Source organism: Talpa europaea, assembly GCF_964194135.1.
Source record: "Talpa europaea genome assembly, chromosome: 11".
Lineage (NCBI taxonomy): Eukaryota > Metazoa > Chordata > Mammalia > Eulipotyphla > Talpidae > Talpa > Talpa europaea.
In genome coordinates, this window is record NC_140078.1 from 74,101,746 (window position 1) to 74,127,972 (window position 26,227).

Here is a 26,227-nt window from a genome sequence, read left to right on the forward strand (position 1 = left end):
TTAAGAAATTGAATAAGGGGCCTCCCTGGTGGTACAAGGGGTTAAGACACAGCACTTTGAAGCTGTCTGCAGCCACTGCAGCATGAGTTTGATCCCCAGTCAGGGAGGTAACCCACATGGCGCAGCAGACAGCTTTCTCGCCTGCTGCTCCCCTCAGCAGTGTATTTCAGTCAATCCGCCTGTTCTACTCCCCACTCTGTCTCTGGTGAATCCTCTTACCCCCCCCCCCCACACACCTCTGGCCTATACCCCAGTTCTTGTATGCATAAATCAATAAATCTTTTTAAAAAAAGAAACTGAATAAGCTGAACTTCATTATATTAAAAAAAATACAAACTTGTGTGCTGTGAAAGAATGAGAAGATGAGTCACAGTCTTGGAGAAATTACTTGCAAAAGATATAGATATTTAATTAAGGACAGTCCTCCAAAATACACAAAGAATCTTTAAAAGTCAACAATAGAAAATGAACAATGCAATTAGAAAATGTTTTAAAGACCTTAATAGACACCTCATAAAAGAAGATAAACAGATAACAAATAAGCACAAGAAAAGGTGATTTACATAATGTTATTAGGACATTGCATATTAAAAGAATGAGAATAGCCAAAATCCAAAACAGTGACAACATCAAATGCTGGTGAGGATGTACGGCAACAGGAACTCTCATTCATTGCTGGTAGGAATACAAAATGGTACAACCACTTTGAAAGACAGTTTGGACAGTTTCTTACAAAACTTATAATGTTCATTATGTAGCAATTACACTGCCTGGTATTTACCCACACAGATGTCTACACACAAACCTGCACACAGATGTTTATAACAATTTTATTCATAATTGCCAAAACCTGGCAGCAACCATGATGCTCTTTAGTGGTTTTCAAACATAAAGCATAAAGAACGTTGTGCAGAGAGAATTATGAAGCATGTTTCAGAAACATCTGTCAAAAATATTCTAAGTAAAAAGTTTCTGTCCTTAAAATACTGGTTTGTTATGCAGAAAAATTACTCTTTCATTGCTCAAAGACACAATAGAACTAAACTACTTTGAGGAATGACTAGTAAAGGACATCAATATATGGAACTATGACAACAGATTATCCCACCGAAAATAAAATGTTCTTGTGGGGCAGGAGGGACAATTTTCCCCTACCCCTCTTGGTTCCTCTTGGGTTGACTGAAAAAACAAATTAACATCACACAGATTAACAGGAGAAAAAAATTAATTAATTTTGTATGTATAGGGAGCCCACATAGACATGAGTGGTTTGAGGACTGACAGCAAGTTACATAGACAGGCCATCCTGGGCTAAGGCATGGGATAGGGGTCTGGGCTTCAAGAAGGGAAGGATGGCAATTCACATGATGAAAAGAAGGCAGATGTCTGGTTAAGTAGATGTTTGTTCTGACAAAGATATGTTATTCAAATAGAAAGGTTATTTCTGGTAATAACCCTAATCCTGGGTAAGACCCTTAATCTACATTTTCCTAGGTAGTTAAAGGAGTGAGAAAACTTTCTCTTCAGCTGGCCAGGGTAATTTGCCGCATAATGAACTCTTGATTGAGTTCAGCTCTAAATAAACCATCCATCAAAAGGGGTACCTCTTGGGGAGGCCTATTCTGAGTCCCTTCATTTTCCAATATAAGCATGATTATTAAATCATGCTTTCTAGATCTAAGAAAGAGAACTTCTAAAAATTAGGTTAATCCAGGTTAAGAGTTAGCTGTTTTCTGTCAGCTTTTCTGGTGAAAAGGCTATTTCCTAAAAAGGTTCACACTCAGTGGAGCAAGAAATGAGCCCCAGTTGTCTAAAGGGGCCACAAGGAGGCTAGTGGGCACCTGGAACATGGTCATTCTGAATTGAGATGTGTTTCAAAAGTAAAGTACTCATTGGATGTTAAAGCTTTGTACAAAGAAAGAATGCAAAGTATCTCATTATTTTTTTTTACGTTGATTAGATGTTGAAATGAGACAATTCATTAAAATTAAGCTCACTTCTTTCTTTTTGCTTTTTAAAAAGTAAAACACAACCTGGCTTTAACTGTCTTTTGCAATTTACTATTAGAAAGTAAAATTACACCTGTGGCTCACATTTTATTTCTAGCAGACTCTGCTGACCCTACTCAATGCCAGGCAAAAGTGCTTTAAGTTAACGTGACATGGTCAGATATGGCAGTCTCCACAGTAAGTAAAATAATATACATAAGGGGGTTAGCAATACCTGGCACATAGAAAGTTTATAAAAGGGGCAACAATTATCGTATAATCCAGGTTGTATAAAAACTGTAGAATTCTTCCCCCCTCCTAATAAGCACATCTATAGCTAGAACATGCTGTAAACACATTTTATGTGAAGACAAAATTTGAGATTGGAAAATTCAGAATGATTGAAATAAGGGATTTGTGTCTGAAAGTTCTAAAAATAGAACTTTTGTTAGTTCTAAACAAGTCAAAACTTCATGAATTACTTCATTTCACTAACAAATGAATTACTTCATTTCACTAACTTCAGGGGGGAAAATGGAATTTATCTGAACAAATACGCATAGGTGTTTATTTTCATTATTCGAAAACAAGAGTTAGCACTTGCTTAGTAATAAAACACAAATTTTCATTCGCTCTTCAAAAAAAGAACGAGGTATGCTACAAAACAACTAAAATGATTACACTATATTATGAGGCACTCTGAGTTCTTAGTTTACCCAACTCAGCAGGCATTCTCCAAGCACCTAGCAAGTCAGGCTTCAGGCTATACACCATTCTACTTCTTGAAAACATACAATCTAGAGGTGAGGAGAGTGGGAAAACAGACGCAAGTAGATACTAATAAAACAATGCAGCAAATGAAATGAGACAGCCCTGCAGAGTGCTATGGGAAATTCGCAGGTGGTACACCTAGAATGAAGGTCTTTTCCCAGGAAATAGTGACCACTCAGAACAGAAGGTGGCAAAGGGGGGAGGGCACAATTCACCGACAAACCACTGTAAATGGTTGCTGTAATCCACTAACAGTGATAATTAGCTTCTTTTTTTTTTCTGTTAAGATTTATTTACTTTATTTATACAAGCACTGGGTACAGTGAGAAGCGCGGGAGGGTGAGAGAATTCACCAGAGACAGAGCGGGGAGCAGAGCAAGCAGACTGACGAAACACACTGCTGAGGGGAGCAGAGGGTGTGGCAGGAGAGGTCTGCGCGCCATGTGGGACCCTCCTCCGGTGGCCGGGGAGCAGCTGGGAATCGAACCGGCGCTGCAGAGGCTAAGGGCAGCTTCGCAACCCAGTGCTCAACTGCTGCGCCACCGGGGAGACCCGATAATTAGCTTCTAATTCATAAAATTTTCTGATTTTAATTCTGTGCAGTTTCAAGTCAAATTTGGTAGAAAGATCTAAATCGATGGATTTTGGATTTGAATCGATGGATTTGAATCGATGGATTTGTTGCACTTGAATTACTTTTGATAGATAATAAGCTAATCGTGATTGCCTAGTAGACTGGTCCTAGGGTCGATCTTTGACCATTTGGCACAATTTCTATTTGAAAGTAACTTAACAGCAGTTCACTCCCTCGGGTGACTCTGATGTAAACTTAGTAACTATCGTGAAGGTTTAAAAAAGCAGTTTGTTCCATCAAGGAGAGAGATAATCAGGCAATTTTTCAATGCTTTTCAGTTGAAAACATCTTAGAGACCGGGTTAAAAAAAAGAAAAGAAGGAAGTAATAGTAGATAAATTAATAAATTGTAGCAACAGCAGCGCAGGTAGCTTCCTTGCCCTAAATCCTCTGCTATGGGATCTGAGTCCTAACACTCTCACAGGGTAAGTCCAAATAGAAATAGAGTCGGAAACAACAAAACCTAAATCGTCTTTTGCTTCCTCCTTTCAAAACAAGTTAAAACCGATGCGAGGTGAGTGCCCGGCCCGTGGCATTGCCTGAGCTCAAAAGTGAGCACGACGAGCTGGCGTGACCTGGCGTCGCCCGCCCGCCCGCCTCTCCGCCCGGGCAGCCCGCAGGGAGCCCCTCCCTCCAGCTTACAGTGCGGCCAGGGTCGGCCGCGGGGGCTGCCTCCGACCCGCTCCACCGCCCACCGGGTGCCGGGAGGATGGTCGCTCCTCCCGCAGGGCTGAGCCGGGGGTGGGGGGGGGTGAAGGGGGGGGGGGTGAGGGAGGGCGCATGCGCAGCGGGGGTGCAGCCGGGCCCCGAGCACGCGCCGGCGCCCGCCCTCGCCCTCCGGACGGCAGGCCCTGCCAGGCGCCTACCCGCGGTGCTCTCCGGGCCCCCGCCCCTGAAATCCCCGCGGGGCGCGCGCCGCTCCGGCCGTCCATCCGGCGCCTGCCCCGGCGGGCGGCTCGAGGTGAGTGCGGGCACGAGCACGAGGCCGCAGGCCCCGCTCTCATTGGCTGAGGGGTGCCGGGCCTTCCTCCCCGAGCGCCTGCGCGCAGCGCCCGACGCGGTGGAAACCTGGCGCCCCGCGGCCCTGTCATGACGTCATGCCCAGGGGCCCGCCCGCCCGCCCCGCCGCAGCGAAGCGCCCGCCCCCTCGCCTTACCGTCTCGCTCGGATGAGGCGCCGGGCGCCCCGCCGAAAGCTTCAGGGGGCGCAGATGAGCACTCGGAGATGAGGCCTGGGCGGGGGAGTCGGAGAGTGGTAGGGCGGCAGGTGGCGGGCCAGGCCTGAGGGTCGGTAGAAGGGCAGGGAACGTGGGGTGACCGCGCGCGAGCCAGGGTCTGTAGCTGGGTGGGGTGAAGGACGCGCATGCGCGCAGGCTCCTTCACCGCCACCTTACTGCCCCCCCCCCCGACACCCCCCACCCCTTCCACCCCCGCCCCGTTCCTCCACCAAGGGCAGCCCGGAGAAGGGGACGAGGCTGGGCCGGCGATCAGTCCTCGGGCCTTACTTTAGGACGGTTCTCCAGTTTCTAAAGGTCCTATCGAAGTAGCTGCTCTTTGGCTTTCCTTAATTTTTTTTTCTTCTCTGGTTTGCATTTCTTTTGAATTTGACCCCTTCGATATACGCTTTCAAAACTAAAGTTTTCTATACCATTCTTTTGGGTTTTATACTTTAGCTTTATTTCATTCCCGTGACTTTGATTACCCCCAGAAATTGACCCAGATGAAATTAGGCAAATCAAAAGGCTCTTTCCTTTTCCACCTTTTGACACTGCTGGCTGAAGCCTCCAGCATTATGGGGTCTTACTGTAGTCCCACTTTCCCCAAAAGCTTCTCTCACCTTCGTTATCTCAAATGCATCCGTCTACCAGCATCTAAACGGTTTCATATTTCTAATTCCTTTGGGTTTCAGTTACGATTTACAGAAAAGACTATAATCGCTCATTTATCATTCCGCGTTTGTTCTCAAAGGTACCTCCAACTGATGGTAGTAATCTCTAGACCCAATTTATCTCCAAGTGTAGCTTTTAAGTGGTTCATGTTAGTCACCCAATTTGTTCATACTAAAGAACTGGGTATATTTTTTTAAGACTCCATCTGCCTCACTTCCCGTACCTCTCGTTCATTCCACCTTTCATCATAGTAAGGCGTTTTGCTAAGTGCTAGGATTTAACTTTTTGTCTTGTGAGGTTATAGATTTATTCCATTATACTGCCATTATGTATTTGGGAACTCCTTTAAGAGTTACTGTCAGCCACCCCTACTCATAACCTATTCTTTTATTACTTACTTCATTCAGGCTTTTCTCTAAGTGATTTTAAATTATGGTTTAAAGTACCAAATCTAACATCGATTTAAGGGTTGAGGGTGAACACCTTGGAGAATTACTTTGCCACAGATTCTGAAGATGACTTCAAACAAGAAGATGTAACTTCCTAAGGTGGCTTGAAAGGAGCAATCCCTTCTTTGAATATATAAGTTCTACTATATTTATTTAAAATACTGTTTTAGTCATACCTAACGTAACAAATTAAAATTTTGAAAATACATATAATCTAATATATACTAAAGGAAAATATTCTGAGGGTAATTAAAATTTTTTTTGGTAACAAGATCCTCTGGAATTTTAGTGTTTGGGAAAGTTTACAGTAATTTACTAGCCTAGATTGCAGATGTAGATAGACGTAGAGACTGGACTGAATATTCACTTTTTCATAGCCCTAAAGGTTTTTCTGAAAACTCCAGTTACCTGCTTGCATTTTTTTCTTTTTAAGTGTCCCTCCTACTAAATTCTGCACAATATTCAGTTTGTGACTTTTCATTGTTTGGATTTCAGAATAAATAGGGACTTAACCATACTTATGTTAACCTAAGTTAAAGAGAAGCCAAAAAGTAATTTGAAAAATCACTTTTCAGTGTTGGTAAACCCATTGTAAATTGCATTTATCAATTGACATTTTTAGTGTTTGAAAACTTACTGTAAATCAACAAGGAGCAAAAGCTGAATATAATAACTGTTTTTATTACCTTTTATTTTCAACAATGATTACTTGAACTTAAAAAAAAAAAAAGTCTTTATTAGGCTAATGGTTACTGAAAAGCCAAACCTTTCCAGCCCACTTCATATTCTCTTTCAACCATTTCAGGGCAGAACAATGCTCCAAACTATAAACCTGTTCCTTATTAACATTGACAGTCATGTGCTTAATGAAAAGCTTTGGGTCCGATATACGAGCAGCCATAATTAATCTTTCCACTGCAGCTTGGTAATCATCCTTGCTCCGAGATTTGCTTTCTTCACATCTATAAAGTGAACACCTCACAAAGTCAGAAACTCTCAAAAGAAGCTATTTAGTTTCTTCAAATATAGTCATTTACATTATTGGTACTAAGCTATCAGTCTTTTGATTATATTCCTTTAAAGTCTTTCCAACTTTTTTGATCACAACACACAGTAAGACATGGTATGCTGAGATCCAGAACATACCTCATATAGAAACTGAAGTTTCATGAAACAAGACTTACTTATATGATGATGTGCTCTACTTTGTTAGCTTTCTTTTTTTAATAATGTGGTTGCAGTTATCTTAATTGATTACTCCACAGTTTGAAAAGCACTGATCTAGAACATAGCTAATAACCTTGACTGCTGATTTTTTCAAAGTTAGTAACTACATGATTATTATGATGCATGGCAGAATAATGAATTTAAACAAGTTACTAACATTCACATTTTACCTTGGTAATAGATATTTTTAAATTATAAGCATATACTTAATATCTAGTCAATATCTGGTAACAGAAATTGTAGCAATATGCCTTTACTAAATTTCCACTTATATTCTTCAGTCCTGATTTACTTCACTAAATGCTAGAATTTGCTTTTCTAGTAACTTTTCTATCAGTCTTGAAATTTCATAGACTTTATACTATATGACCATTTTCCTATGGGACAGGAAAGTATTTAAGACAGAGATGTGGTTATTATATTAGGCATCATTTTTCCTTTGTGTTCACTGTGTCCTGCTCTTGGTACTAGTAGGTCTCAGCAGCAAGGTCCTAGAATGAGCCTACCTGCATTAATACACAGTGTGCTCTACAGAGTGGTGGGAATGGAACAGGAACCATTGCTCACACAGAGGAAAGGTAGGCCAGGTCTTCAGTACATTCTGGCTTAGGAATTGGTGCCTGGAATCTGATAGAGTGGGCATATGCCAACTTTTGTGCAGTTTTTGAAAGTCTAAAGAGGAATAAAATTCTCTTTCTCATAGAGGTTAATGTAACAAGACCTAACTCAGTATCATAACAATAGAGAAAACTAATACTGGCTTGGATGAAATCAAAGATCTATGTATGTCACTAGCTATGTATTAGGATCACCAATACTCCCCAAATTCAACAAATCAAGAGGCTGCATGTATGTGGGTAATGAAAAAGCTATGAAGAAACTAAACCCTCATTGGGATGAGTGTGAACCCAAATGCCTCATGCCACTGCAGTACACAGTGGTAAATAAGGAAGTTCTCAGAATAGAGCTATATATAAAAGAAAATTAATTTAGGTGGGTTTAAAATAAAAGGTGGAGCTAAAAGAAATTATTTCATAATTCTTCTCCTCTTAGTTATATTCTAGATTAATGACTTGTTTATCAAAGAGAATGAAGCAGAAATGACAGTGTACAACTTTGGACACTAGGTTGTTCGATAATTCTTCATGAGTCTGTTGCATTTCTGAAGTTTTGAGTGCAGAGACACTAATCCCTTATTTCAGATTTGATGATGTTATATAGCGAACATCTCTGAAAGACAAAGATAGTTTCTCCTTTTAGAGCAAAAGGCAGTTTGCTTACAGTCTTACTAGATGGAGTTAGTGTTTCTTTGCAGAGCAAGGGGCCAGTGTGCTTATTACCTATTATAAAAGATTTGGGTTTCCTAAGGTCAAGCTCTCCTGCAATAGAACCCACTGCATATGAAGGTTTCCATCCCAGCTCATCTTGTGCCACTTGGGAGTGAGAGAAAGATACAAATATGCAGATAATCAGGCTGCTTGCTCCAACATCAGGATTAAACTCTTCTGCTCTAACTTGGAGTCTTGAGTTTCATGCTAGGATCTATAAACTGTGTGGCAGGCTGACTTGTAGCCTGCAAATAGGGTATAATATCAAAGCCTTCATAGTTCTTGATATAAGGTAGCTTCCTCTTTTCTTTTTATCATCTGGATTGTTACCTTGTCAGCTCAGAAATGAGCTGTCATGTCATAAAGACAGAGAACCTATGGAGGTACTATTTGGGGAAAAACCTAGACTTCCTACCAATAGGCATGTAAGTGACCCACCTAGGACATGGATCTTTCATCCCTAGTCATGCCACAGGTGACCGCACCTCCTGACCACATCCTGAGTCCAATTACATGAGAGACAGTGAGCCAAAACCATCCTAAGCTACTCCAAAACTCCTGACTCACTGAACTGAGGAAATATTTGCTGTTTTAAACGACTAAGTTTTGAGATAATTTATGCACAGTAAAAACACCTGGCAGAACATTCAGTCTGAGGATTTGGTTTGTAACACCAGTAAACTGAAGAAAAATTCTTGTCAGGAAGCTCTAAAATAGGAGTTCCTTGAGATTCTGATAGCACGTTGCCCAGATAAGGCTGACAAGAAATAGGAGTGGTATAAGCCTAAATTATGGAACTTTCAATCTCTGGTCCAGTAGCCATGTTATAATGTTTATGCACTTATACCATCATTTTAAAATACAGAAACTAGGCTGATAGCTTTATTTTCCTTTTTAGACCTGGCGTTTAGATCTTTTGTGTTGAACAAAAAGTTACTTTTAGGTATCTAACTAAAAACTATTAGTACAAGACAAAGATTGAGACCTAAAGAGGACCCGCCCCTGAACATCTAACATCTCTGTAGTTGTTAAGGTGTTTACTGAATGCTACCAACTTGTTTAGTTTTAACTCTTAATCAGGTCAAATCCTTTCTCAATTTGAGTGTCACTGAAGTTTACATGTATATACATATACAAGTATCTAAATATATATGCATACAAATTTATAGGCTTGTATACTGGTATATGTATATGTGTGTGTGCATATGTATATATAAAAACATTTACATTCTAGGACAGGTGTGGGTAGCCAAGATCTGCTTTCAGGATGCAGTTAGAAATTATATCAACTAACCTTTTCAAAACTATCTGCAGCATCTGTGTAGAATTTCCAGGACTCTGAATACTACTAGCATTAGATACCAGGAAGATTTCAATAGCTAAAAGCATTTCAATCTCAGATAAATAAGAAGGAACCAGAAGAAGTTTTCGGTATAAATTTCCCTCCAATGGTGGGTAGCAACCCAATGAAAGAGCACCTGAAAATTAAATAATAGATCAAACTTTACTAAAATCTGAATAGGTGAAAATCTAGACTTCCAAAATACCCATAGGTTTTTAATTACTTACATTATGGAATAATTGTTCACACTGGCAGATTTATTACACAAATTATGTGGCAGTGTGATTATCCCAGTACATTTGTGAATGCTTTTGAGACATTAAATATGAAGTGAAATATGGAAGAAAAACTCTAACAAATGACTTTTGAGTCTCATCATGGTAACTGCTCCTTTATTTCAGGCCATAACATTATTTCAACACAACGTAATTTCAGAATAAAAACTTGGTTACTTCAGTTTTAATGGCACCCAATCTAACACCAAATACATATAATTATTACCTATTTTGAATATGAATCCAAAATGTAGGAAGAAAGTAGAAATTAAAATTTGAAAGATTTGACTTTCTCTCAGTTATAGTATTTTTGAATGTTATTTATTGTGCTGTTATATGTAGTTTGTATATTTACTTTCCTACTATATATCTGGCACTAATGTAAACACTAGATATAAAAATGAATAAAAAACACATCCACCCAATAGGTGCTAAGAGTGTTTTAGTCATACTCAGAAATTTCTGTTCTACAAATTTTACTTCCCAAGAAAAGAGATTTAACTTTTAAACTGTTTAGGTCTTTATTACAAGTGATACATAGGGAAGTCACCTTAAGTGTCAGGACATCCAAATTATATATAAGCAACCATGTTATATTTCACGGAAACCAACTTAAATCTGTATATAAAAATCTTGTTTAAAATGTTTTAAGTTTCTTCAAGAAATCTATTGTGGATGATGATGTGGACGGTGATGTAAGTCTTTGAAGATCCACTATAAGCCAGGTACCTGTGCTAACCACATAGGTTTTATCTAATATTAACAGGGCAATTTATGACCTCTGATATTAGGTACATTGACTCCATATTACAGTTTAGGGGCTTTGGGTAAGCACCCTCCAATAAGGCTGACAATAAATCTGGAGTCCAATAAATCTGGAGTCAAAGAAATTTGATTTCTAATTAGTAAATCTGGATTTCTAATTAGTAAGTAATCCACCTTCCTGGGTCATTGCTGGGACTAGCAAATTACTGACTCATTAATTTTCCTAGTTATAATTTACATGCACTCCTGTTTTAACTTTTATGACAAGAGGAAAACAAAAAAACTAAAAGTTGAGTAAAAATTTACTGACTTTACTTTTTTCCTCTAAAATCAAACATGAAAAGAAGAATATTTCCATTAATTTTAGGAGGGAAATAAATGGAAAGACAGACTAATAACATCTCCTCTTACTGACTTTTTAGTTATGCGAGAAAAGGAGTATTTTTAGGACTAGTGAAAACGAATCAGGAGCATTAGGAAGGCAACCACTTCCTTCTGACAAATTGGGGAACAAAAGCAAAGTCAAGCCAATAGGAAAGTGAAAAACAACTCAAATAATGCGGAAAAAAACCCATGAAATTCATGTATCTAGCATGTGACATCTGCCCAGAGTGTGTATGTATGTGTATGTACATTGTGTGTAATACAGATACGGTCATGTAGATGGGACTATGTTTTGAGAAATGCATCATTAGGCTATTTTGTCACTGTGTGAAGGTCACAGAGTATAACTACACAAACCAAGATGGTGTATCCTATTATTGGAACCACTACCATATATGTGATTCTTCATTGCTGAAATTGTGTTAAAGCAACACATGACTGTAAGTGTATATATATGTATGTATGTGTCTGCCTTTATAGATATACACACACACACTCTTACAACTCAGGAAAAAATCCAATTTAAAAATGTGCAAAGAAAAAAAAGGATAAATGATTTAATAACTGTTTCTCCACAGAAGATATATAAATCACCAATAAGCTTAAAAAGCTGTTTAACATTAGTCATAAGGAGCATGCAAATCAAAACCAGGAGAAACACTGAGATACCACTTTACATCCACAAGGAAGGCAAAATAAAAAAAACACAGTAACAAGTGTTGGTAAGGATGTGAAGAAATTGGAAATCCCAAACATGGCTGGATATAAAGTGGAGCAGCTGCTTTGGAACAGTTTGATGGTTCTTCAAAATGCTGAATAAAGATTTACTGTAAGTCAGCATTTCTGCTACCAAGAGAAATGAGAATATATGTATACACAAAAACTAGTATATGAATATCTGCATTAACATTATTCATAATAGCCCCAAAACAGAAATAACTTAGAAGTCCAACTGATGGATAAACAAATTCCATATAATGGAATATTACACAGTAGTTAAAAAAAAGAATGCAGTATTGATACATGCTACAACATGGATGAAACTTGAAAACATTATACTAAGTGTAAAAAGTCAGTCATAGAAAACTACATGCTGAATAATTCCATTTATGTGAAATACCCAAAATAGGCAAATCCACAGCAACAGATGGGATTGGGTTGGGTGGGAGACATCTGGGGAATGAATGCTAATGTGTTTAGGGTTTCTTTTTCTGGAGGTTCTAAAATTGGATTGTGGTGTGGTTGTGCAACTGCGAATATAAAAACTAATGCACTGTATAATTGAAAAGGGTAAACTTGACATGTGAGAGTATTTTAATAAAGCTGTAAGAATATATATATTATATATGTAGAGAGAGAGAGAGAAAGGAAGAGAGAGAGAGGGAGGTAAAACAAAGCTATTGACATCACAGTCTTAATGAAAAATTAGCCACAAGCCCAGAATCATGTCTATAATACTAAATATGATGGTAATATACTAAAAGACTTTTCTAGCACATGTAAGCTATGCATAAAGATAACTCTAAAGGAGAGTTCCAATGATATTTTAAAAGTCAACAATGCCAGGAAATGTGACATTTTGAAGACTGATCAGTGACTATAATTTAGGTACACTTAAAAAAACCACAAACATATTCTTAAACCAATAACCTCATCTGTATAAACGCCAGAAGTTTCACTGTATATGACATTAAAGTATGTTTAGGTTAAGAGTGAAAGTGCTAATAAGAAAAGTACTAGGCATTAATTGCTTAGCACACTGCTAAAAAAAATCTTTAAAACTAAGTTATTATTGGGGATAGAAGAACTGGAGGAATGGTAAGTGACTGCTAATGGATATGGGGTTTCTTTCTGGCATGATAGAAATGTTTTAAACTGTGATGGTTGCACAACTCTACATACACTAAGGTCACTGAACTGTACATGTTAAGTGGGTGAAGTATATAGTATTTTAACTCTCAATAAAGCTGTTAATTTTTAAAAATAAATAATGAAGTTTAGTGGTTATAATACAAAATTTGATTTCCAACTAAAAATAATATTCATAGAAATCTCATTTAAGTATTTTTAAGTTTATACTTTGTTTCTGTACTTATAAATACCTCTGATGGCATTTTCCCCAAATTGCACAATTATTTAAAAATTAAATAACCCGGTGAACATCAAATCTAAATACTAAAATCAAAAAGCTATAGTGAGTAGTACCTGTGTGTGATTTCTAGCATTCTGTAGAGAAATATATAAAACTGAAATGAGGTGTTATGAACAAACAAGTCTACCTTTCCTTTATATTTCTCATCATCCTTTTAAAATTTTGCTTTCAAAACTTCTTTGCTTGTAACCCAATATAGAAATGCATTTTACATAATGGTCCAGCACACATATGCATATTATGTAACTGAAATAAAAATTTTATCAAATAATACTAATGCACACTTCTCTTTCCTTTCCATTTCATTGGAAAACAAAAGTTACCACCTGGTAAATTGCTCATAGTCAGTAGTATAAAAAACACTTCTAAGTTCAGAAAAGGTTTTTGTGCTGGCAGGGGTGGCTGGAAATGTATGGTATATGTGGCACAGTGGTGACACATGGTAGGCACTCAAATGTTAGTTATATATATGACAGTGGTAGAAGTGGAAATTTTAGATAAATGACTGCATGAAGGCAGAGAAGAATTGTTTTCTAGATCTAGATTCCACATGGAATGATTGTCTAGTTAAAAGAACTGCAAAGTGGCTGGAACTAGAGAAAATTTACTTGGTAGACACAGCTGTAACTAAATTAACAATGTTCTGTTACTGGGAACCAGGTAAAGAACTGTTATGTGTCATGTTGAATTGTAATGGCTGCCTTTACTCTTCCTCTGTGGCCATCTATAAAAATATTCCAAGTTATAAAATCAGGGATATATAGCAGGTGTAAAATATGTGTAAATATTCCTTAAACTTCATGCTACTGTTTTACTCGTACATATTTACAAGATATGACAAAATGGTTCAAGTTCTATCATTTATTTCCTTTGCACACTACCCAGTGGATATGTTAATGTGAAAAGAAATAAAAATGTAGTAATTAAAAAGAAGATAAATAACAGATTTCAAAAGAGTGCAAATCTGTTTAGATCACTGCATCTTTAAATGTACAACTACATTTTTTTTAACATTTAAAATTAACTGAAGTTCCTAGTTCCAAATATTATACAAGGATTCAGGGTTAGAAAAGGAAAGTTGAAACCAATATATCGAATTAAAAAAAGGAAAATGTAACTTACTTTTGTAGTGGGCTCTGGCTTTGAGCCATAAACAACTCCTTCCTAAAGAAGTAATTAATCTTCTAAGAAAGGAAAAATCAATAGGGATGCTCTTTGAAATCATGAACTCTGCTACGGAGGATGACATACCAAGACTGCTGCTCTCTATGCAGGCATCTAGAAGTTTATTAAAAAGAAGGCTATACTGTGAGACCTCCACAGTTTCTGAAAAGAAAAAAAGTAATTGATATGAGACTGATCTATCTTAGTCTTGCAAATTTCTCATCCTACTTTCCTTTTCCCTTTGTTCCCCAACCCGGCATTCTTACTGACTACAGGAGTCAGTCACTAAAATGCAATCATCTTACATATACTCTAAGTAATAAATAAAAAGTATTCCGCAAAAGCAAAATCACTTATTTACTTTGTAATGAAAAATATGAAAGGAGGCTTGACTATTTCAGAAGCTACATTAACACTCCTTTGATTTCTTAAGTGACAGCATCTGTCATGCTTCAAATGAACAACTTCAGTCATCCATTTGCATTCAATCTACAGCTCAGATCTCAGATTTCTATTTCCACAACTAACAATAAGTCATCCAGTCATAAATATTCAGTCTCAATTAAAAAATTCCCTTATTGGGTATTTTTATTTATTTTTTATTAAAAAAAATTTTTTTTAAAGATTTATTTATTTATACAAGCACTGGGGACAGTCAGAAGCGCGGGAGGGTGAGAGAATTCACCAGAGCCAGAGCGGGGAGCAGAGCAGGCAGAAGGACCGAAGTACACTGCTGAGGGGAGCAGCGGGCGGCAGGAGAGGTCTGCGCGCCATGTGGGACTCTCCTCTGGTGGCTGTGGCCGGGGAGCAGCCGGGGATCAAACCGGTGCTGCAGAGGCTGCGGGCAGCTTCGCAACCCAGTGCTCAACCGCTGCACCACCGGGGAGGCCCTTATTGGGTATTTTTATCTTCTCTATTTGTCACTTGAAAGAAAGTGAAGTCATCTTGGACACTTCCAATTCTTTTACACTCTATATGCTGTCAGCTCTGTCTATGACGTAGATTCTAGCTCATTATCACTTTTGACTCTTTTAGTAGTCCAGGGCTTACCGGGAAATTCATTTCTTTACTGTTTCTAGATTATTACCACCAGAGAAACTTGACTAGATCCCAAACTTTTGACCTTAGCCCTAAGATTAATATTTTCATTAAATGTTAACCCATCACTCAACTCATTCCTGACCCAAAGCTTTTGTTCATGTTTTCTCAACAAGGACACCCTCTTCCTGTTCACAGGACTTAAGCTTTAGCAGCATTCAAGAGCACAACCTACCATTGCACATGAGTATTTCTCTTTGAACTTGTTACCTGCTTAATTTCCTCCATTTAATCCATGTTTACCTATATTCCAAGGTAATGCAAACTAAGTTCTATATTTGTTAATTGATAAAAGAAAAACTGTACTTTATCATTCCAAGCAATAACTTCTTTTAAGATATGAACACTGCGAGGGGCATTTAACATATTGCTTGCTGGTGACTTGACAGCTGGTGACTTGACAGAGGCAGGGAAAGGGGAATGATGAAAATGCTGTTAAAACTGCTAACAACCAACCCAAAGAGAAACATCTCCGATCCATATCAGGATGCAATCAAGACAGCATATTCAATTCCCACAGAACCCATTTTACAGAAAATAACGTTACTGAAAAGATATACTAGAATATAAAATTTAATTTAAAAAGGTGGAAAACTGTTTCTTATTAACAGTTAAACACCAAAGAGGCAAGAGATAATTAAGCTATACTTTTAAAAAACATACCTTGAGAATTCTGAAAACCTGGTAGATTTTGCAAGACTTCAAATGTCTGTCTATAAAGGCTCTTGGCTAAAATTTCATGTGCAATCGTGCAGAGCAGATTATGTCGATTGAGTACATCCAGCCTATCACAAGGCCACAGTGGTGTATTGATGATCCATTCTGACTCTTCCAAAAAGAAAAAAGTGCTAGGACTTCATACTGTAAAAATTATACTTGATAGCAAACTGACAACTAGCAATTTTTTAAACTCTCTTTTAAAGAGAGTGGCAAAACTTAAATATGCACTCAGGGTTCACATTTATTAGAAACAACTTACATAGTGATCATCATCCTAAGATGATGCAATGATCAATTTGCCACACTTTTCTTGCTCATTTTTCTCTCAGTGTGCTCATCAGTTACTGATTCTGTGGTTAATGTTTATTTTTATATGACAAAAATGTTCAGATTATAATATTTGATGTAATATAAAATATTACAATTCCAAAGAGACAGAAACATCAATTCCAAAGAGCACCTGCACCCCTATGTTTATAGCAGCACTATTTACAATAGCTAAGCTTTGGAAACAACCCAAATGCCCAAAAATAGATGACTGGATCAAGAAGATGTGGTACATATATACCATGGAATATTACTCAGCATTCAAAAAAGATAAACACGTGCAATTTGCAGCAACATGGATGGAGCTGGAAGGGATCTGCTCAGTGAAATAAGTCAGAAAGAAAAAGAAAAATACCAGATGGTCTCACTCATAGCAGGAATCTAGACAACTTAAATAAGGGACCAGGAAAAAGAATAACTATAAGAAAATATCAAAATCAACAAACAACTATGAACCAGAGACACTCTGTCGGGGGTGAGGGGTGGGGAAAGGAGGGCTTGGGGTCAAAATAAGGGGGTTGTAATTGTAAGGGGAATATAAAAATAAAATTTAAATTAAAAAAAATCTGTGTAGATAAGTTCAGCAATTTATAATACATAATTTATTTACACCTGTGGTGTTCTTAATGAATCGCTTTTCCCTTCAATTTTTAAAACAATTTTATTATATAATATTTCATATGTACATAAAACTAACACGTGTAAGTTACAAAAGCATAGTAATAAAATTAACTTCATGTACCTATTCACACAGCTTTAAAAAAGAGCATATTTCCTAATATATTGAAATTGCTTTATTTCTGCTCTGATTTTCTCATTGAGAAAAACAGAAGGTCTGAGATTATAGTAAAGAATGCTGAGGTGCTAAAATGTTAGAAACATCAGTTTTTTATCATTTACTTAATTACCTCCCTTTATTACATAAACATAATGGGACACATAATGAAATACTGCTATATAAGAGAAAGGGTTTTAGATGTTAAAGTCGAAAGTAAAAATCAATAAATTCCTTTCACCATAACCAAAAATGCATAAAATATTCTGCATTTCTCAAACATAGGTAATATATGTAATTCCTTCTTTTTAAAGCTTACTGGGTAATAAATTCACATCTTTTAGGAAAAATTATGGAAAAAATACATGTAAAAAATTAATCTGCTTCTTATTACTGTCCTCTACTCAATTCCTCTTTCCAGTAGCAACCACTGTTGCTAGTTTCCTTCTACAAATATTATATCTATAAGGAAATATGTACAGGTTCATTTTACTTTATACAAATGGTAGCATAGTGTATGCACTGCTCTGCACATTCCTTTTTGCACCTGGTAACAGACCCTGGACAGCATTCCAAATGACTATCTGTAGATCTGGAGTAGAATTATCTACTCCATCATATGGCTATAGCACAGTTTAATTAACTGATACTCCCTTAATGGACATTTTAAGTTAACTGGAATCCTTTGTTACCACTGTTGAATTAAAAAAAAAATCCAGATAACTTATAGTACAAACACTTGTATACAAATATAAATGTCTGTGTAGAGTACATTTCTAGAAATGTAGTTAATAGATTAAAGGAAATAAGCATTACTATATTTTAACAGATATTTTGCCAAACCATCCTTGAGGACACTGTATATGAATGCCCTTTTCTCTATATCGTTGTGAAAGTCAGTCACCCAACTGTTAGTCAGATAGCTGTTTTGTAATTTTAATGGACATTTCTCTTATTACAATGAGTTACTCTCACTTATTACAAGTGAGATTAAATTATTTATATTTCCTTTCTTGAGAGTGGCCTGTTAACTATAGAAATCTTTTAAGAACAAAAAAATTCTGTGGGCACAGAATCTAGCAAACTTCTCTTCTGTGTGTCCTTCTTTTGAAGAGAGAAAATTTTGTTATGAAAATGATTTGCAATTGAAACAGTCAGTGGAAAAGAGAATCCTGTATGTATACAAACTGAATTTTTATTTTTTGTCTAAATTCACACAGCAAATTGTAAAAATTTTAAATCTCCATAAGCTACTCCGTCTTTCCCATAAACTCTTCCCCCAGTCTCCAGTTTGAGAAATAATTTTGCCAGAAACTTTTAGGCAGAAGTTCCTATCACAAGATCATCCAAACTCATTTTTACCAACTTATTACTTTTTCCATTTCTTGTTATATCTCTTTCTCACAGAGTTTGTGAACTCTGGATGACATTTTGCTAATTCCCTTTTTTATATCTTGGTTACCTTTCCCTTTCGGGACCCTTACTGGTTATATGTGTTAAATTAAAGAAAACCTTTCCCTACAAGTTTTTTTTTAAGATTTATTTATTTATGCATACAAAAACTGGGGTACAGGCCAGAGGTGTGGGGGTGAGAGGATTCACCAGAGACAGAGTGGGGAACAGAACAGGCAGACTGAGTGAAAAACACTGCTGAGGGGAGCAGTAGGCGAGTCAGGAGAGGTCTGCTGAGCCATGCGGATTGTTCCCTGGCCAGCTGCGGGATCAAACTCATACTGCCCTGATTGCGGACAGCTTCATAGGTTGCATCTTAACCCATTGTGCCACCAGGGAGGCCCTCCCTACAAGTTTTTAATCTTGAAGACCACTCACAAACTCTGTATTCCATAAACTCTCAGTACTGAACAAATACATGGCATTTAATATGTATATATTCACACACAGACATGTATATGTATAATATAAGTATCTGTGTGCTAGCATAAAGGTCATCTGTAATACTTGTTTTATTTGTGCATATATTCCATCTTCTACCTAAACTGTAGTATTTTTCCAGTTTCTTCATTTGTATCCTATTTTATTAAGCAAAATCTGCTCCATGGTCCTTGTAGCCAGATCTGTCATTAGATAAAATGCTGTGCTACTACCGTGTTCTCTAAATTTATATTTACCTCATATCAAACTAACCTCAGTTGCTTCTGCTGGTTAAATTGTTATTGTACTTTCTGTTAGAAGGATTGACTTATTAGGGAAAGTAAGCTCTACTTATCTTGGTTGGAAGTTGTATTTGCCTATACATTCAAAGATAGACTCTATGCAGACTGCAGTTAGGATTTCTGTGCCTGGATTCTGAAGTTGCCCAGCAGGGTTGGAATCTGACCTCCACTCCTTGTTAACATAATTTTGGCAAGTTTCTTAATGTTTCTGACAACATATTCTTATTTATAAAATGGGGATTGTAATTAATTCCAAACATAAGATTGCTATGAAGGTTAATTGAGATAACCCTGGTAAAGTATTTAGTATCACACTAGGCCAAACTAAGAACTAGTTTTTCCACACAAGTTGTACAATTTCTTCTTTAAAGCTAGGTTAACCTCCTCCTTTCACTTTATACAACCACTACCTTTCAACCCACATGGTCACCAGTGTTTAGAACAAATTATCACCCCTAATTCAACACCAAAATTAAGATAATCACATAGACAAGAATTTGTAACAAATTATTTCATGCTTGCATATATCAGAACTTACCCCTTAGTACCCAAATGGCACCATCTAGACTCCCACTTTTTAGAAAAATTTCTGCTGCGATATTCACAATTTGACATCTTGGTGCTACCTTCTCCGGCCCTGTGAGTCCTTTTAAACTTGTGAAATGTATTTTCAATTCATATAGTTTATCTAAGACCTTCCTTCCCTAGAGTGAAAACAAAGAACACTAATTGAGTATTAATTATTTAGGGTATTACAGAGGTCATCAGTTAAAACTGCTCTAAGACTCTCCTTAGGCCACAAAGGGAAGCAGAAGGGGAGCAAGAAGGGATTTGCCTCATATTAACTAACCCCCACCATTCGGTTCCCTTCCAGCATTTCTCCTTTCATCTGGTTTATACACTGTCTCCCACTAAAGATTTCATTTGGCAAAAGGATTTCACATCTTAGTGTGGAAAACTGCTGTTTATAAGGCTTTACTCTATTTCTGTTGATCACCCTGAAATCCAGCAGTGGGAAGACAGTGAAAATGAAGATAACTTGTGATCAAATGATGAAAATGATAGTTGGGGGAGAAAGGATAAAATTGTTGACTGAAGATTATTTTTTGAATCAATAGACTAATTATTTCACCTATTCTACATGAAGATTGTCTCTAACATAAATCTCAGAAATTGGACCTATATTATTATTATTATTATTATTATTATTATTATTATTACTATTATTTTTACCAGGGGTCAAGAAACTTTCTGTATAAACTATGAGATAGTAAATACTTTAAACTTTACAGGTAACATAAGTTCAGTGCACTGTTTTGTTTTTGGTTTTTTTGGTTGTTATTGTTTTTAAATATCTTAACTCTTTAAAAAATATAAAAAACATTTTTAGTCAAGAACTATACAAAATATGCTGTGTGCCAGATGTGATACTTAATTTGCAGACTATACTTTTATATATATTCTATACTATTTTGAGTCAGATGCATATTATGATATCAAGGTATCTTCAAATATGCTATTATATAAATGAGAGTATTTTTCAGGAGATACCTTTAATATCAATGATTTTACTTTTGTGTTTAAAAAGGGATATTTTTCATTAAAAATTTATACTAATATAATAAATTATTATATAGAATAGTGAAAAACTTTAATTAAAATACAGGCACACATTTACTAGTTCCTAAAAAATAACAATAATGAAATAAAATGAAAATATACTCTAATATTTCAGCAAAATCAGTCTTGAGATTTCAAAAATGGTCTTCTTGTTTGACAGTCCTCAATATATCAAGCATTAAATATCTAAGAAATTAATACTATAACCAACCTTAAACTAAGTGTGGGAGCATGGACAAGGTACATTTTGCCTATCCCAGGCCTACAATACAGTAAGTGCAAATTTTTTGCTCTTGGAGATCTTGGAGACTGGAGACCTTCTGTACAATAATTATTTTTTAAATTAAAAACATTAAATGTAATTAATGTTTAAGAATTCATGAACTGGGCCTCCCCGGTGGCGCAGCAGTTGAGTGCTGGGTTGTGAAGCTGCCCGCAGCCTCTGCAGCGCCGGTTCGATCCCTGGCTGCTCCCCGACCACCAGAGGAGGGTCCCACATGGCGCGGAGACCTCTCCTGCCGCCTGCTGCTCCCCTCACAGTGTACTTCGGTCCTTCTGCCTGCTCTGCTCCCCGCTCTGGCTCTGGTGAATTCTCTCACCCTCCCGCGCTTCTGACTGTACCCAGTGCATGTATATAAAACAAACAAACAAATAAATAAAAACATGCCTCTATTAAAAAAAAAAAGAATTCATGAACTGACTATATATATATATATGAGTGTTCTAGTACTTAAATGCTAGTGAACATGAAAGTAACGAAGATTTGTTTTTATAGCTGATTCAACAGCGATTATAGTCTCAACTGCTGCAGTCTCTAGATTACTCCATCCCTCAGCATTTCTCCCATATTTTGGATTTTCCTCTCCTCTAAGTAACTTTACTGAATTTATAATCTCACCTGCCACCTCAGGAAAACCTAAAGAATGATAGTACAACACAATCTAAAATCACTAGACTATTACTATGGTGAACTAAATTTCAACAGTAAACATCCTTTACATGATAAATATCAAGATATATGTCATATATGTCATGTTCAGGAACATTCTAGGGGCTTGATTTTGAGGAGTTCTGTTAGCTGTGAGTATTCTGGGTTCATCTGAAGAAAGGAGTCTTGAACTCTTTCAAAATTACAATGCCATTGATACTTAGGAGCCAACAAAATGAATTATGATCTTCAAGTTCTTCAAATAAATATAACATTTAGCATAGCTTCCTAAGTGTTTCCTATACCAAACTTCACCATAGAAGTCAGTCTCATGCTATCTCCTTTTCCACATTTGCTTATTAGATCACCTGATAATTTACTTACTAGTCTGGGGCTTATTTTGTCACATGTAATGATTATTATAGCGCTAATAAGCAGGGTTAACCTATACTATGTCATTGAAAACTAGTATTCTATACCAGGTCAAAACAAAAATGTAATAAAATACCTTGGACCACTGCAACAGCTTGTGGTAGAAGTACATAGCACTGATTCCAATTCTTCCCAGCAGTGTTTTATCTGCTTCTTGATTTTGTGGATCTTTGCTAACTGAAATACAAATAGGCATATCGGAAAAAAGTGAAATAGTCACTTAAAATGGTGGAAAAGATAAATTAATATGGAATCACTGATACTACGACAAAGACCAGGTGCTGGCAAACTAGAACCCACACTTCAAATCTGACCAGTGGCTTGTTTTTATGTAGCCTGTGAGTTAAGAATAGTTTTTCTATTTTTAAAGTACTGTTTGCAAAGAAAACTATGTGACATGAATCATATGTAGTATATGCAAAACCTAAAATACTTACTATCTGTTTTTTTAAAGAATAAGTTTGCTGATTCCTGATAGAGGATATAGCACTGAATAGCTCATCATTCCCCCCCCCCCAAAGTCTAAATGTACTTGAATTTTGTTGACTTGTAATAGTGAAGATAGTAACAACTATTCAAAAATTCAGGCACTTCAGTGTAATTTGCTAGTAATAGTTTTACCGATCAGAATGAGAAGAAAAATAAGAACATGAAAAATGTAATATTATAGCACTAATTCTTGACCTTACATCATTATAACCTAACTTTACAATAAATAGATGGAAAATATTATAGAGAAGTATCTGAAAACTCCAAAATTAACTCATCCCCAACATGGAAACTATTAAGAACTTTTCCTATTTAAGAATACCATACTACCCTAACAGACAATATTCAGATCAAAACAGTGACATTTTACCTATTTCAGCAAATTCGCAAAATGGAACACCCGGTCTCTCTTCTTTATAGTCTTTTGTTAGTGTTTCAGCAACACAAGTACAAAATCTCTGGAAATCTGCAAATTTTTCACAGCTCATTTTTACGTTAATGTATAAATTTCCCAATTTGGTCCAGTCACCTTTCTCTTTACAATGCTATCAGAATTATTAAAAATGAAATAAAGAAAGGAAATTCATTAATGCAATATTATAGGATAGGTACATGTAGGTATTAGATATACAAACATAAATGACATAAATTCTGCAATCTTTATAAACTTACCAACAAGCATTATAATATTAATAACATGCTATCTTATAATTTGCTTTTTTGATTTTGGCAATGCCTTTATAAGCTCCAGATGGCAAAGTACATTTGTTTTAACTATCATGTTCCTAATATACTTAATGATGTTATCCCAAACCTGAACTAGATGGTAGAAACAGACTACCATCACAATTAACAGCATGACTTCAACAATCCCTACAGCAATGCATTATTTTACTGCTTTTAGAGACTACATTTAACTATTATTTGGCTATTTATGATTTAAGGCCTGCATATCATTTTGGGCTTTACACTTCTTATACAAAAGGGGCTACAATGTAAATCTCAGCAAACTTTTATCTTCTTATTTTCTATTTGCAAGGTAGGAGATAGTTTTCCACACCAACAAAAAATTGTTTCAAGTATATAAATACTATTTAAGGAAGAGACCACCAATTACCAGATGAGTACAAAAATGATCTTAAATTAAAAAAGAAAATCATCCAGGAAATCCTCTATTTCTTATACTCTAAATACTTGGAGAGCCCACAGCAATCTTGGCTTTCTCCACTCATTTCATGTACCACAGCCATCCATGGATCATGACAAGATGAAGCTTTAGATTATTATACCTTAATGTGTTAATTTTGAAACTTAATTATTTCTAGGATTATTTTTAGACTAGTTTACAACTTTAGACATTATTTTGCATTTCAAGATATTGTACAAAAATTAAATTTTATTTCCTCATTGAGTATTCTCTTTGTATAACCACCATATTTCTAAAACTGTTCCTAAAAGAAGGTTACCATTAAAGTTTTTTTGTTGTTGTTTTTCAGAAATCCCGGTAACCTACTTTAAAAAAGTCTCATACCTCTATTTCATTCAAGGCTGATTCTAAATCACACTTCCAGTTCTTTTTAAATTGCCTCATCCGTAACCTTGAACAATAGAAAAGGATTAATTATGTTCACTCCTCCAAAAGTGACTATTACTCCTAGTTCGCTTATTCTACATTTGTTCTCTAAGAGTTTGGAGGAAACTGAGTTCAATAATACACTAAAAAAATTCCTTTTTTTTTAAGATTTATTTATTTATGCATACAAAAACTGGGGTACAGGCCAGAGGTGTGGAGGTGACAGGATTCACCAGAGACAGAGTGGAGAAAAGAACAGGCAGACTGAGTGAAATACACTGCTGAGGGGAGCAGCGGGCGAGTCAGGAGAGGTCTGCTGGGCCATGTGGGTAGCTACCTGGCCAGGGATCAAACTTGTGCTGCAGTGGCTGTGGACAGCCTCATAGGCTGTGTCTTAACCACCTGTGCCACCAGAGAGCCCCCCCCCAAATTCTTTAGAGCTGAAAAAAATAGCAACTGCATAGATACCTACCTTACACTATTTCCTCCCAAGCCATAGGCAACAAGAAGCAGCAAATTCTACATGAAACCACATTTTCAGCCTAACTTGAAGACAGAGAATGCTAAAACTTCAAAATAATTGTAAATGAAAAGAGGAAAAACATTAATACCCAGCCCTTGCTCTCTACTGCTCCCACTGCACCCTCTCTGCTCCACAAAGATTCTGGCAAGAAAAAACTAACCAAATGAAAACAAAGCAAGCAAATGAAAACAAATCCTCTGGGAAGAACTGAAAAAGGACACTACCAGAGGGATCTAACACTGATAAAAAGACACTACCACTAAGACTACACTTTATGTAATAATTTAATAAAAATTTTTGTTAAACACCATGGCTTTTTTTCCCCTCACTACAGGTAAATGATGGTATTACTCTTAAAACTGTCATACATTAAAAAGAAAGATATTTGGGGGCCTCCCCGGTGGCGCAGCGGTTGAGCGCTGGGTTGCGAAGCTGCCTGCGGCCTCTGCGGCACCGGTTCGATCCCCGGCTGCTCCCCGGCCACCGGAGGAGGATCCCACATGGTGCGCAGACCTCTCCTGCCGCCCGCTGCTCCCCTCAGCAGTGTACTTCAGGCCCTCTGCCTGCTCTGCTCCCCACTCTGGCTCTGGTGAATTCTCTCACCCTCCCGCGCTTCTGACTGTACCCAGTGCATGTATAAGCAAAACAAACAAACAAATATATAATAAAAAAAAAAAAATGCCTCTATTAAAAAAAAAAAAAAAGAAAGATCTTTGGTGGGAACAGAGAAACTGAGTGAAAAAATGTAGTATATATACGTGTTGCTTCTCTGTGATGCAGACGAGAAACTCACATGATGTTATAATGCAATGTTACTTCAATAAAAGAAAAACAGGGGAAAAAATCTTGCAGAACTCAAAGGGAAAAAATTTTAGTTAACATGACAAGAATTGAGTGAAAGAAGAATAAGAATTAATTTGTATATACATAAAAGGACAAAGGAAGAATTAAGAAAGTTGTGAAACAGGGTGAGAGATGCCTTTGACACTAGATGTAAATGAGGTGCTGAGAAGGAGTTGATGAGGATGGTCAGGAGGATCGGCCAGAGGTACCTTGACAAGTGACAGTGTTACCAGGACCAGCCAAGAGATGGAAGAAGAGCTTATGGTCAGCAACTATCTAAGATGCTTGGACATACGAACAGGGTAAGTACTTTGCCTTCATCCTATTAAACCCCACAAAAATGTTAAAAATACATTTTA

General features: G+C 36.7%; 1 protein-coding gene across 1 annotated transcript in view; it reads right to left on the minus strand.

Moving 5' to 3' along the window:
• Nucleotides 1-6,417: 6,417 nt before the first annotated feature.
• Nucleotides 6,418-26,227, minus strand: part of TOPAZ1 (testis and ovary specific TOPAZ 1) — a gene marked incomplete at its 5' end in the record, with an annotated part of 38,608 nt that continues 18,798 nt past the window's right edge. The window contains 8 exons of the mRNA XM_084247788.1: nt 6,418-6,691; nt 9,579-9,762; nt 14,325-14,528; nt 16,128-16,292; nt 19,999-20,164; nt 22,517-22,617; nt 23,300-23,474; nt 24,461-24,527. Coding sequence (XP_084103914.1) covers nt 6,472-6,691; nt 9,579-9,762; nt 14,325-14,528; nt 16,128-16,292; nt 19,999-20,164; nt 22,517-22,617; nt 23,300-23,474; nt 24,461-24,527 — 1,282 coding nt within the window. The 3' untranslated portion in view covers nt 6,418-6,471. The remainder of the gene's footprint in view (nt 6,692-9,578; nt 9,763-14,324; nt 14,529-16,127; nt 16,293-19,998; nt 20,165-22,516; nt 22,618-23,299; nt 23,475-24,460; nt 24,528-26,227) is intronic.